Source organism: Xiphophorus hellerii, chromosome 22 (genome assembly GCF_003331165.1).
Source record: "Xiphophorus hellerii strain 12219 chromosome 22, Xiphophorus_hellerii-4.1, whole genome shotgun sequence".
NCBI classification, from domain to species: Eukaryota; Metazoa; Chordata; class Actinopteri; order Cyprinodontiformes; family Poeciliidae; genus Xiphophorus; species Xiphophorus hellerii.
Genome location: NC_045693.1, coordinates 23,681,313 through 23,694,205, shown reverse-complemented (window position 1 = coordinate 23,694,205; position 12,893 = coordinate 23,681,313). Strand labels below are relative to the sequence as shown.

At 39.2% G+C, this 12,893-nt stretch overlaps 1 protein-coding gene across 9 annotated transcripts in view; it reads right to left on the bottom strand.

The window, feature by feature from the left end:
• The window catches only part of LOC116713100 (mitogen-activated protein kinase kinase kinase kinase 3), a 50,285-nt gene that overhangs the window by 6,635 nt on the left and 30,757 nt on the right, over positions 1-12,893 (bottom strand). For 4 of the 9 annotated variants that reach the window (XM_032553054.1, XM_032553055.1, XM_032553056.1 and 1 more), the window contains 9 exons: positions 10,698-10,772; positions 5,090-5,141; positions 4,635-5,001; positions 2,136-2,242; positions 1,978-2,019; positions 983-1,067; positions 786-865; positions 439-499; positions 173-290 (listed from right to left, as the gene is read on the bottom strand). In XM_032553054.1, the coding sequence (XP_032408945.1) occupies positions 173-290; positions 439-499; positions 786-865; positions 983-1,067; positions 1,978-2,019; positions 2,136-2,242; positions 4,635-5,001; positions 5,090-5,141; positions 10,698-10,772 (987 nt within the window). The remainder of the gene's footprint in view (positions 1-172; positions 291-438; positions 500-785; positions 866-982; positions 1,068-1,977; positions 2,020-2,135; positions 2,243-4,634; positions 5,002-5,089; positions 5,142-10,697; positions 10,773-12,893) is intronic. The other 5 variants (XM_032553060.1, XM_032553061.1, XM_032553062.1 and 2 more) reach the window with 2 other exon arrangements.

The window sequence follows — 12,893 nt, the reverse complement described above, 5'->3', positions numbered from 1 at the left end:
TATACAAAAACTTTATTCTGAATTCGCTGCTTTTGTTGTTGTTAACCTATTTAACTTCAAGTCAATAAAAGTTGATTCCTACAAAAAAAAATAAAAGAAAAGATAAAATGGCTAAAAAGAAAATGGAGACTGTAAATAATTAACAGGTTGGACTTCCTGACAGTGACGTTACCTTGGGATAATCTTATCAGGGAGTTTGTGTGTGGGAATGGCTACTGGTAGCTTCTGCAGCTGTCTGGCCTGTTCAAAGAGTCCGGACAGACTGTGGGAGTACAGCTGGGAGGCTTTTCCTGCAGCGAGACATTATTCATCACACACACCAGGTCATTACAGAGTGAGAAATCTGAAAAATCTAACGAGGAATGCAAAACAGCAGAAAAAAAACTAACGAATACGACATTAGTCGTCTGTTCAATATAAACGAGCTTCTCAACTCACCAGATATAGAAAGAAGACAATTGTTCATGACATACAACCACGTACACCTCCGAGGGAAGAGCTACAAACAAACAGAAATACTTAATTTATAGCAATAACTACAGGAAAATAACTGGTTAAGTAGCAATGTTCTAGTTGGGATAGTTTTACAATTACTTGTGTTTCTCTATTCAGCAAGAATGCAACTCATGCATAATCAAAAAGTTTAATTTTTAAAATAAGAACTTTTTTTTAAAAAAGTTAAGAAAAAGTATACTTTTTCATCCACTCATTGGTCACATTAAATCCCAGTTAAGCGCATAGAATCTTAACAAATGATGTTTTGCATTTATTATGTTGTGTCTGACCTGCTCCATCGTCGTCTCATGAAGCTCATTAAGGTTTAACGTGTAGATTCCCTCCTCAGCTCCGAATATCAAATACTGATCTGAAGCCCAGAAACACAAAAAAATGCTTAAGATTTAACAAACTAAAGTAAAAGGAGAAAGAGATTACAGATTTACGTTTATTGCTCTGAACCCAGATGGGTTTTCCTTTTGGTTACCTCTAGTGTCGGGGTTGATCCAGGACGTGGCACAATGGATCTTCAGAGGACAGCCATTGAACACCTTGGAGAAACAGGCGCCCATCTGTAAACAGGAAAGATGATCTATAACTTTATTCTTTATTAGCCTGACGTTCTTCTGTTGTCATGGTTATCCATCTTTGCGCCATATTTTAATGTCAAATATGGTGGAATTATCAAACAGAATCATTTGGTCACTAACTATAAGTATAGAAGTTCACCAGGAGTTTACTAAAGATGTTTCTAGAGAGGGATGCCATTAAACACCAAGTCATAAAAAAATGTGAGATGTGAGCTTTTAGCAGCTTTTCAATATTGAATTTCCACAACAGAATGACACTCAAAGTACCAATAACATTTTTATATCTAATTTTCTTGCCACTAGGTGGAAAAAACCTAGTGCACTTTTTCATAAATATCAAAATCCCTTGGAAGAAAATGTATTTGTCTTCTTTTAGCTAATGTTTTATGGTTTTCTGCATTTTACAGCTGGAAAAAAATGGTGGTTCTTTAAAAATGTCACATTTCCTGTAGTAGCAGCGACATATTAAAAATTACATGTCTTTTTTTAAGAGGTCATGCAACACTTGTTGCTCTCAAGTTTTATTTAGCTGGACTTGGGGAAAAATGGCTCTTTGGATGGTAAAGGTTACAGACTCCTGGTCTAGAAATATCAAAATTTTTCCATTATTAATTGTCTAACATGTATCCAGACATGTAAAATATTAAAATCAAATTTCATACTTTTCCAGACTGCGCTTTCTTCTTCGGACTGTTACGTATGCAATTATTGTTACGATCTTTGTTTGACTGCTTGGAAAACGGTAAACTCCATCCATTTTCTTAAAAGACAAACAACTAAAAACCAATTAAACTAACTGAAATTGGCTCCACAAAATGATTTTTGCTTTCTTGGAAAACCCTGAATTGTGGGTATTCTGTCCATTGTGATCACAAAAGACACGGAAACTTACATGGACCTTCGGTGTTGGAGGAAGACCGTTACTGATAGGCTTCTAAGTCACAGATAAGAAAAAAAACATTTAGCAGGGTGCTTATTTCAACAAACGGTTCAATACAATAATATTTTGTTTAATATCTAATCTGGAACTCAAGTAGAACGTTTACTTACGGGAACATCCTTCTTGTCTTTCCGTACGGGGACACTAGGGGGCATGGTGGACTGCCTCTCTCCAGGACTTTCTCTCTCACCATTATGGGGAGAGTTCAGTCCATTACCTAAAACAACAACACCAGCGACACAGCGGCTGAATGAGTGTGCGGCTGAGAGGCTTCAGACATATTTATTGGTCATAATGCGAACAATTTAACCTGAGGTACTGGAGACAGAGAGGAATTATACAGGCAAAACAACTCGGGAGCAGAGTGTGGGGAGGAGACTAGCAGGAAGAATACAGAGTCAAATATAATGCATGAGCAATGAAGGGTGTGAATGTGCCAACTGCTTACCGCTGGACAGCAGCTGACAAAACAACCTCTGCGCACACAAGACGATGCATTAGAAGCTGCATTACAAGCTGCACCGGTGGCATGAAAAGACAAAAGACCTCTGATCTGCTGAGTGGGTGTGGTTCAAGTGTTGTCAGCACTGCGTGGACGGGCGGAAATAAATCGGCGAGGGCGAGCGGAGCGACTGAGGCCAACGTCAAAAAATTCTGACTCCTATCCGCAGCACTTGTTTGTGAAGTTATTTCTGTTGCGACAATGTGCTGCTCCGACACAGACAGACCTACAGAAAACAGTGATTATCTCCTCCTCTGCTGTTGTCCTGAAAAGTCATTTTGGGAAAGTTTGGAAAGCCTGTTTGTGTGAAATGAGTCCAATATCTCGATGGTGAGAAGGAATCCGCGAGTCGTGACCAAACGCTTGTTTTTACCCGGTCCTGTCAGCCCAGCAACCCCATCCACAATGACACAGAAAGTCACACACTCGTGCTTAAGGAAGTTTTTCCCTGGCCAGCGAAGAAAACAGAAAGAAGGTATGACCTGTCAGAGGAAATCACAGTGCCATGTAAAAGTATTTATGCCCCTTGACAGTTTTTATATTGCCACATACTTGACCAAGGTTTCACCAACTCAAATTTAAGACTTTTTAAGACAACAAATGAAATTTAAGACCTTCATCATGACAGAAAAGTCCAAAAGCAATTGTGTATTTTTTATAGTAGGGCCAAGCTTTTTTTGCATAGAATGCACAAAGCATCGTAAGGGTTGGTCAATGGAAAAACAAATGTTGTCCAGCCAACTTAACGTATTTAAGACCAATGTCAATATGTTATCTTAAATTCTAATGGATTTAAGATATTTTAAGGCCTTAATTTCTGTTGAAGTTAAGACTTTTTAAGGATGTGTGATTTTGTTGAGATTTTATTTGGCAGCGCAACACAAAGTGATACAAACAACGAAGGATAAAAATCTAAAAAAAAAAAAACGTGAATTTGTGTTCCATCTTCTTCAGTGAAAGCTTTGCAGAACAATCTTCAGCTGACATTCAGCCTCAAAGACTTCTGAGGTGTACTTTGACTGGTGTTGGACATCTAGAGCCTTAATTTCTTTTGCCCATTCATTGCGAAATAGCTCATGCTCAGTAAGACTGGATGGTGAGTACCTGTGAATATCGATTCTAAAGCGCTGCCAAAAATTCCTTGTCACATTTAGGTGAGTATCTTTTGATCCAAACCACTCCATTGCAGCTAGAGTGGGGTCATTGTCCTGTTGGGCGGTGAATCTTCACACCACATTTAGGTCTTTTGCCGTCTCCAACTCAACACTTTTGCAAGTATCCAAAAATATTAAATTCTGGTCTTATTTTATCAGCTCTTCCAAGAGTTTCCTCTTTTTGCTGTACATGGTTTGTGGCAAACGGGGCTCCAGTAACTTTTGAGGTTCTGATGTGAAACAATTAACGGCACACACACTGCAAGGCGCAGGAAACAAAGAAGAAAAAACAACCGGTGCTCAAGACAACCAACATGATCAAACAACTAAAATAGCATTTTGCTGACTACATCAAACTAAGCAAATTTGTGAGAATAAACATGTTTTTCAGATTTGGAACTAGCAATCCTTTTCATGCTGGAAGAAAGCATAAAACATTCTGATTCACAGCCTGGGGCTAAAACACACTATATAGGAGAAACATCTCAGATAAGCATCACAACAAACCCTTCTGAAATTCAGACCCTGGATATTGCTCTGCAAACTATTTTCTCTCTTCATTTTGCTGTAAAATATGAGCATCAACTGAATTCTTAGTTTCATCATATGATCATCTGACTCTGATTGAGCTGTGACTTCTTCCTCCTAGAGAGTGAGGGAAAGCGGTAGTAGCTTTTGACTTACTGGATTAAAAAACAAAAAAGGAAAATAATTAGACTTCAGAAAAGACAAACAGCGATACGGAGCAGGAGCTGATGAAGAGAAGGAACTTTAAAGAAAAGGATAAAATAAAACTTAAAAAGCGTTGCTGTTAATGGGCTCATGGAACAGGTACATCAGTTAGTCTACAAGAACAAGAACTGGCTAATGGGAGACCACAAAAAAAACAAAAAAAACTGAAGGGAACAACAGGGTCTGTGGACACTACCCGGCTACCAATCAGCTGCTCTTACTCTCTTCCTTTTCCTGCTCCTCTTTCACCTCCTTCAGCACCTCCCACGCCTCCTCCAGCTCCTCCTCTGTGTGAGGCGTGTGGAGCCACTCCCAGAAATGCCTAAAGCTTCCATCATCATCATCCTCTGGGGCAGAGCTTTCCACGTCTTTGCGCTGCGGGCTGTCGTTACCTAGGCTGCTGCGGCGGTGGGGTGGCAGCTTCGGGGGCGGGGGCCGCGGGGGGACGCTGGTGGACGCCTTGGCGGGGCTCGGCGTCTCTGGGGCCGGGCACCGCTTGATGGTTCCCCCTCCGTCGTCGTCATTGTGCGATTGGCCATCATCGTTTTTGTGTTGAGGCTGGTGCTGGGAGGAGCTGAGAGACTTAGGCTGGGAGTAAATAAAGAGGAGTTGGATTTTTTTTTTCTTCCGCTATATATTAAGTTACAAACTGATTGAAAACGACAAGTACTCCTACCTTCGGAGGGAGTGGGGGTGGCTCCTTTGGCCTCTTGATAGTGCTTGATTTGCTGGGGAATGAAAAGACAGCTTTTTAGTACAAGCGACACTGACTGAAAACCAGATTTGTGAGAATTAGTAGTGAAAAATTATTTTCTTTTTTTTTTTTTTAAAAGAAAATAATCTTTACACACAACCGCAATGTGTAGAAATCCATGTGTATTTCTACACATTGAGGTTTAATTTCTATATTCATAGAATACAATTTGCCAAAAACCTTACAATTTTTTCACCTAATGTTTATTTTAGTATTTATTCTGTATCATTTTTTGACCATGTAACTCTGGTGCACCGATTGCAGTTTTCTAGTCAATAACAGATCACTAAGTAGCCCAATTTTGGCCAATGACATTGTATTTTATATTTTGTTTTTGGTCTGAAAAGTTGCTAAATATAGCGGCAAAGTCGCAAAGTTGGCAACACTGGGGTGACTATTGTTAACTGAGCACCTGGAAAAGTGACCAGCTGGAAGTGCGCTCAGACAGCTCTCTGTCACTGCAGAGCAATAGAGGATGTTTCTTGATGCACATTTTGAAGTATCGCATCAGAAAAGGGTGATGAAAACAGCAAACGTCCTCAGTTTCACAGAAGAAAAGAAAGATTTTTACGCTTGCATAAGGTGGTTTTTGGCTTTTCTGAAGAACCGTAAATGCGCTCTGGGGGAGAACTCTCTCCATTAGATATGTAGTAAAAACAAACCCTCCATATCTTGTTAAATTACAGCCATATGTAGCATCAATATCTGACAAAATTACACCCTGTAGCCTAGTTGATTTACTCCAAACCAATAGATGGAGACATGGCTAATTTTTATTTTTGCAACATTTTAGAAGTTCACTCAAAATTTGCACGACAATTGGATGGAAACAAGCTATAGATAAGATCTGTTTCACATGTAGCAATTTATCGGTGCACCCCTTTCTCTGCTCGCCTTTGCTTTTTTGCTACTTTTATTGTTTCTCATATAATTTTTTATTCTTGGAATCAAGGTGACGTGATTCAAAGTTCTGTGCGACTTTATAGAAAAATTGTAGCAAAGCCCGGTGCCTTCAAAATGTCTGATTTGTAGAGGTAAAGTACCGACAAGAAAGAAAAGAACGTTCGTAAAGAACCACAAGTAAGGAAACAAAAGAAGGACAGGAAAGGACAGAAAGATATGGCGAAGTAAAGGGAAGGAAGAATACAATTTTTAGACAATGGGATATTGTTTCATACACTTATTTTAAACTGAAATTAAAGTCCATAATTTTCAAGACTTTTAAAGGTGTATAACTATGTTTTGTGGCTTAAAGACCTTTTAATTTAAAGAGCCAAAGAGTTTTTCCTGGCTCTATGGAGCGTAGAGTTACACGTCCCTAAAAGCTAATACTCTTTCAATCTAGAGCAGGGGTGTCAAACTCCGGTCCTCGAGGGCCGGTGTCCTGCAACTTTTAGATGAGCCTCTGCTGCACCACACCTGAATAGAATAATTAGGTCATTAAGGCTCTGGAGAACTGATCTACACAAGGAGGAGGTAATTAAGCCATTTCATTCCACTGTTTTGTACCTGTGGCACATCTAAAAACTGCAGGGCAGCGGCCCTCGAGGACTGGAGTTTGACACCTGTGATCTAGAGTTAGCAAGCTATGAGAGGCCTGTCTGCTAGCTAGCTGACTGCAGGCTAGCTACCTGACGAGGCAGATAAAGTAGTCAGTTGTTGAAGTAATTGTTGCTTTTCTGCCTTAAATAAAAAATTACTAGCTCACGTTAAACATGTTTATTTTTAACATCAGTGTTAATATTGTGATACATAACAAACTGTGACACTTTTACTCATTGCTATCATACAATGAGACTCATGCCAGCCCATGCCGAACAGAGATACATGTTAATGAATAATGAGTGATACAGAAGGCAGAAATCATTATTGAAGGTGTCAGTAAATGAAATGAAAACAAATACACACGAGACAGGAAACAAACAAAAAAAAAATGCTGTTATCAGATGAAAACTGCTGAGATGTTTTACACGTACAAACAGTTTGGTCTTGAATTTTTCAGGAGCTGCTCCTCCGAGATCTACTGACGTGTTTACAGAGCTCGAAACCGAAACAAGTGGAGTGAAACACACGGTCAACTGAGACAGGACCAAGAAGCTCCTAGAGTAACAAACGCATTAGGAGTCATTTACTCCACATGTGTGAAAACAGAGCAACTCTGATGCAGCTGGATGGGACCACTTTAGAAACCTCCATCGCTCATCTAATCTGCTTTGATCAGCAGAATCTGATGTAGATAATATGTTGACGATGGCGCACGGCAACTTGTTCTGTATTTCAACCAGCGAAAGTATTTGGATGGGGTCAGCTAGCATGAGGATAACAGCCGGCACACATTTTATGCATGTGCATAAAATAAAAATATAAAGGAGAGGGCCATCAGCTCAAGCACTCCTGCCAACAACATTGTGTTCTCGCTCTACAAATGATGCACTTAGTATGTTTAACGCTCTTGGGTGCAGCTACTGCTGCCCAAATATACTTTGTTTTTCATGCTATGGATGCTACTACTGAGTCAGAGATTCTTCTTTTTTATTTTGTTTAATTGTGTTTCTTCCATAAATGAAGCCACCAAAGTAGCTACTACTGCCAGTTATTTTGACCAATTCTTTAACACAAAAAGTACAAGCCTGGTTCTGCTGCTAATTGGCATAATGGTTGACGTCAGTGTCTTGGAATGCAGGTAACTAAATTTGAATCTGTCTATATAGTTGGGCTGACTTGACCACACATTTCTAATTCTTTTGTGAAGAAAATTGAACCAAATGGAATTTGATTGCTGTTCAGTTGCATCCCACGCCCCATTTGTTCGTTTCAAACCAAAAATACTTGATGTTGCACGCCACCATCAGTTGTTGGAAAGGACTGCTAATCCACCTCATTTCCTTTTGCTGCACCTCTTTAAATCTCTATGCATGGGTAGAAAGCTGGGCAGAAAAAGATGCTGGGATAAGATATCTGCCTATTACAATTGATGAAAGAGATTCCTCCTTCACTCGCTGTTCTTTCGTCCTGCTCTGCATCCATAAACCCTCTTTTCCCCCAACTCCTCCAGAATTAGAGATCATAGTTTAGGTGTAATTTGAGCTTTTGAGATGCTTATCTGCCGCCTCCAGTAATGAAAACAACACCTTGTTGCCTCGGTTACACGTCACAAATGTCCGAATGTAAAGACATTATGAGCAAACGTCTTTCCAGTTGCACAGCATCCAAAACCAGAGGGGATAATTTTCCAAACATGCAATATCTTAACCCCCTTCCCCCTCCCCAAATAAATGAGCAGAAGTCTTTAAAAAGACAAATCAGAGCCAACATGCCCCCACCATGAACACCGCAATTCAATGACTCCAGCTTCATGTTCTTCATGTCCTTTGTATTTTTCAGCTCACTGTATGAGTGCTTTGTTACCACCTAAAATCCAACAACGTACAAAGAGCAAAGTATCCATTTCTAAAAGTGGTGGGCAATATTGTTGACAAGGAATACTTTGGCCTACCACAGTACTTTGGGTCTGACGCAAAAATAGAAGATCTACTTTTGTTTTTTTTTTACTGTAGGAGGTGAAGGAGGAGACAGACGTTAGTTTGAGTAAACACACACAGATGGAGCAAGGAGTCACACAGATGGTGATGCAAGCGGAGGGCAGAAGAGCAAGAAGAAAACTTTGCAAGGACCACCTATGAAAGAAATGAAACTGAACTAATGTCTGATGTTGCTTTGAGTGAAACTTTAATGCTACTACAGAAATTACAGTGACTTTGCAAAAAAAAGCGATTCTGTTAAACTTACAGCCACAAACTTCAGTAAATTTTATTGGGATTCTAGGTTACAACAAATAAAAAAAGGGGGGGGGAAAGAAGAACTGCAAAATAGAAGAAAATGGATTTGTGGTTTTCAACATTTAGTTGAAAAATTTGCATTTCTATTCAGCTGACCTGATTCAACACTGTGTAGAAAAACCTTTCAGTGCAATTACACTCACGAGTCTTTTGGGGTTTGTCTCTGTCAGCTTTTTACATTCAACAGATTGTGAAAAATAGTATTTTCTCTTGCTATTCTTAGATAAAATGTCAACAGCTGACCTCTGCACACTGAACCTCTAGGTTCCTCTGAAAAACGCTTTCTCCTTGCTTTTCATTTAAGGAGAACAGCCACGTCTTGGTAGGTTTACATTTGTGTTTTTATCTTTACATTGCCATATGATGGATTGAACAGTGTTCTGTGCTTGGGATATTGTTCTATACCCTTACACCAGTGGTAGGTATCGACTAAAATGTTAGCTGCGCTAATGCTAAATCGCTAATCATTAGTTCTCCTAATGCTTAAGCACTACACCAACACAGTATTTAGTGGTAGTTAATGCTACACAGCTAGTTTTAGCGATGTTGTTACCTACCATGTAGTAATGACAACATGAACTGTAACAAATCTACCTCAACAGAATCAAATTTATCATTAACCACTTGTGTTTTTGTGCTTCAGGAAGTGATTTGTTTTTTGGAACAGACATTTCACTCACGGAAATGAGTGAAATGTCTCATTTCACAACTATGTTGCTTTATAGTTGTAGAGTGTTGCTAATTTTGCCTAACTGACCACGGTAGGGAATCAGTCACAATACCCACAATACATCAGTCAATTGTCCAAAGGGAAAAAAAAAAACATAAATGATTTGCTGAATCTCATCACGGGTGAACAATGTGAGAAGTACCTGTTTTAGGTTTGCTGTTGTACAATAATATCTTGTCTTTAGTGATATATAGAACTATGTAGAAAGTCCTTAAAGAAAACAAAAATAATTAGCTCTCAACTGTAGCATTAGCTAAAGTGTGCCCTCCACTGGAATATGCTGTTTTAAATGTCTCTGCAACCTTCGCCCTGACCTATTTGTTGGGTTACTTGGTCTTCATTGTGCTTTTCATTCAGCAATAATCTCTAACAAAGTGCTCAGGTCCTCAAAGAGCAACTTTATACTGAGGTTTAGATACAAACAGGTGGACTTTATTCACTAATTTATACTGGATACATTTTTTGGACGCAATACGAAATGGCCTGAATAGAAGTGCTTTCAGATTTTTAATGGTGAAAAAGTTGAAAACCATACATAATACACTTTCTATTTCACAAGAAAAAATTGCCACACCGTTCTTTTACATAAGGTCCAATTAAAATGCAATAAAGTTTGTGTTTGTTATGATGAAATGTGGAAAACCCTAACGGTATGAATATCTGTTTTTAAAACATACTTCTAATTCAGTGCATTAGAGGCCTTCACAGTAACTGTTAGTAGCTTTAAAACTTCACATCAGACAGCAGATGCAGTGTGAAAAAACACACACACACACACACACACAGGTGGCATGATGGTGGTTCGTGCTGCATGGAGACGCGTGGATGAAACTGTAGAGAAGACGAGAAGCCTTCCTCCTCGTTTCTCTCTCAAACTCATCTTTTGGCATTTGCGAGGAGAAAAAGATGTGGAGACAAGGAGAGAAAGGCTTCCAGTTTCTGAGACTGAGCGGGAACTTACTGAGTGTGAGTTTCATCATCATCTGCACCATCATCATCCTCATCCTCATCATCCCCTAAGTGTGCAACATGGCCCCTGGGAGAGGAGGGTGGGGGAACAAAAAGGGGAGTAGATTTTGTTGCAGTGGGGGAGAGAAGTAATGGGGGCAAGATCAAGCAAATAGGGATGGGAGATGACAACAGGAGGAGGAGGAGGAAGGGAAGAGGGGGAGGGAGAGCTGAGTAAAGCTCGGTTCACACACTACCTCTAAGATCTAAACTCAGGGCAGATCTGAAGGGACTGAAGGATTCCAGTCCAGCAGAATAATACACAAGTCCCTCGGGTTTAACGGCAACATTTCTCACTCTGCTGCGCTGATTGAAACTAAACACTTCTCCACTAAATACTTTCTGTGGCCTCATTGTTATCACTGGAGATAACTTGTCCCATACAGACCCAGACAAATTCATTGGCACCCCAGGTAAAGATGTAAAAAAAAAGAAAAGAAGATATCTAAAAATAAATAAAACTTCCACAGCATATAGTAGAATCTCGCACTGAACAACGTCTGTGTTGATTTGGCAAAACGTTATGGATCATTAGACCCAATGACATCTTTTCTGTTTATCAGCAAATGTTATTATTTTAAAAGGGGCGGTATTATGGGTTTTCCAGGCACATAGTGCCATTTTATAGCACAATCAAGTAGTTATGGTAACTTCAGTTGTTACAAAAATGCTACAAATATTAAATATGACAGAAGAGAAATATTAACGCCTTGAAATAGGGCCTCTCTCCTGCTATTTCTGAAACTCCACCTTCAGGAAGGCGCCCCTAAAGCAACCCTTCCAACGTTTCACTGAGAAGTAGCTAGTCTGAAGGAGCTGTGAGGCAGAAGCTCAGAAGCCAACCTGGAGCTTTGTAGCCTAAAAGCTTAAGCATAGTGTTTATCTGACCAAACCGAGAGGATCAACATACAGTCTTTTTTTATATTTACATTTGTTTTGGTAAGACAAAAAAAAACAAACACTTTTTGCCAGTGGCATCTTCCTCAAACAACTGGTTGCTATGGTGATGGCATCTAACGGTCATCGACACTTTATTTATGGAAAAAAGTTCTGAAATGCAAGTCATAAAAGTACCTGGAAATTTAGTTAAACTTGAAAAGGATGGTAAAAATAAAAATATTACTTCGGTAAGTATTACAATTACAATTTAATGCCTGGAAAGGGGTATCATTAATTATGCGAACAGTAATCTACTTAAAAACAGATTAACTTTATTTTTACCCACTCAGTAGAAGCCCCTAAATTTTATTTTCATGTGAAAAGTTGTTGTAGCAGTAAAAGAAGGAAGTAGTTCATATTTTAAACCCATCTTCTACCAGGGGTGCCAGCAACGTTGTCCACATCTGAATGTTCTCAAACAACTTTTGCTGTTCAACCAGAAGTATTTGTCACATCTTCTTTTTACTAAACTCTCCAACACCTGTACACTTCTACCTGACCCAGAGCTACACTGTCAATAAATCTGGGAATAAAATAACAGCTTAAAGCTTAGAAAGTCATTTAAGCCTCAGTTAACATTTTTTTGATATAACAACTGTAATAACCATCAATCATCAAAGTCGACAGTCCTGATATGTAACCAGTTATAGTGTCTGCATGAAGGACTTCTAGTCTTTCCTGCTTAAATATGCACGTTAGTGTGAATGTTGCTATCTAATTAGAGCAGTTCTACATAATACAACAAAGTGAGATCACTCATTTATTTATTGAGCCTCAAAGTAGAAAACTGCATTTTTAAAAATGTAATAAAAAAGCTAATATTTCAAAGGGACTGTTTTCTCCCGCAGCTCACAAAATCTCAGAATATCAGAAAGCACATGGACAACAACAATTATCATTTAAGCGCATAAGAATTTCTCCAAGGTCTTGTCAGTATGTTTTGGTAGAATTACGTCGGTTGCATCTTTAAAATGTGTGACTCATTGCATGTAACTGAATGTGTGTGTGTGTGTGAGCCATGCTCTCTGCAGGAAGCTCCTAAGAAATTCAGCATTTTCCAGTCGCAGCATAAAGCAAGCCACAGTAGAAAACAAACAAACAAGAGAAGCAGAACCTGGAATGTCAGAGCTGTGACAGCACCGAAGTCATTATTATGACGGCATTAGTTGTGCGTGATTGACACCGTTAGTCCTGCCGTTAAATGATCCGC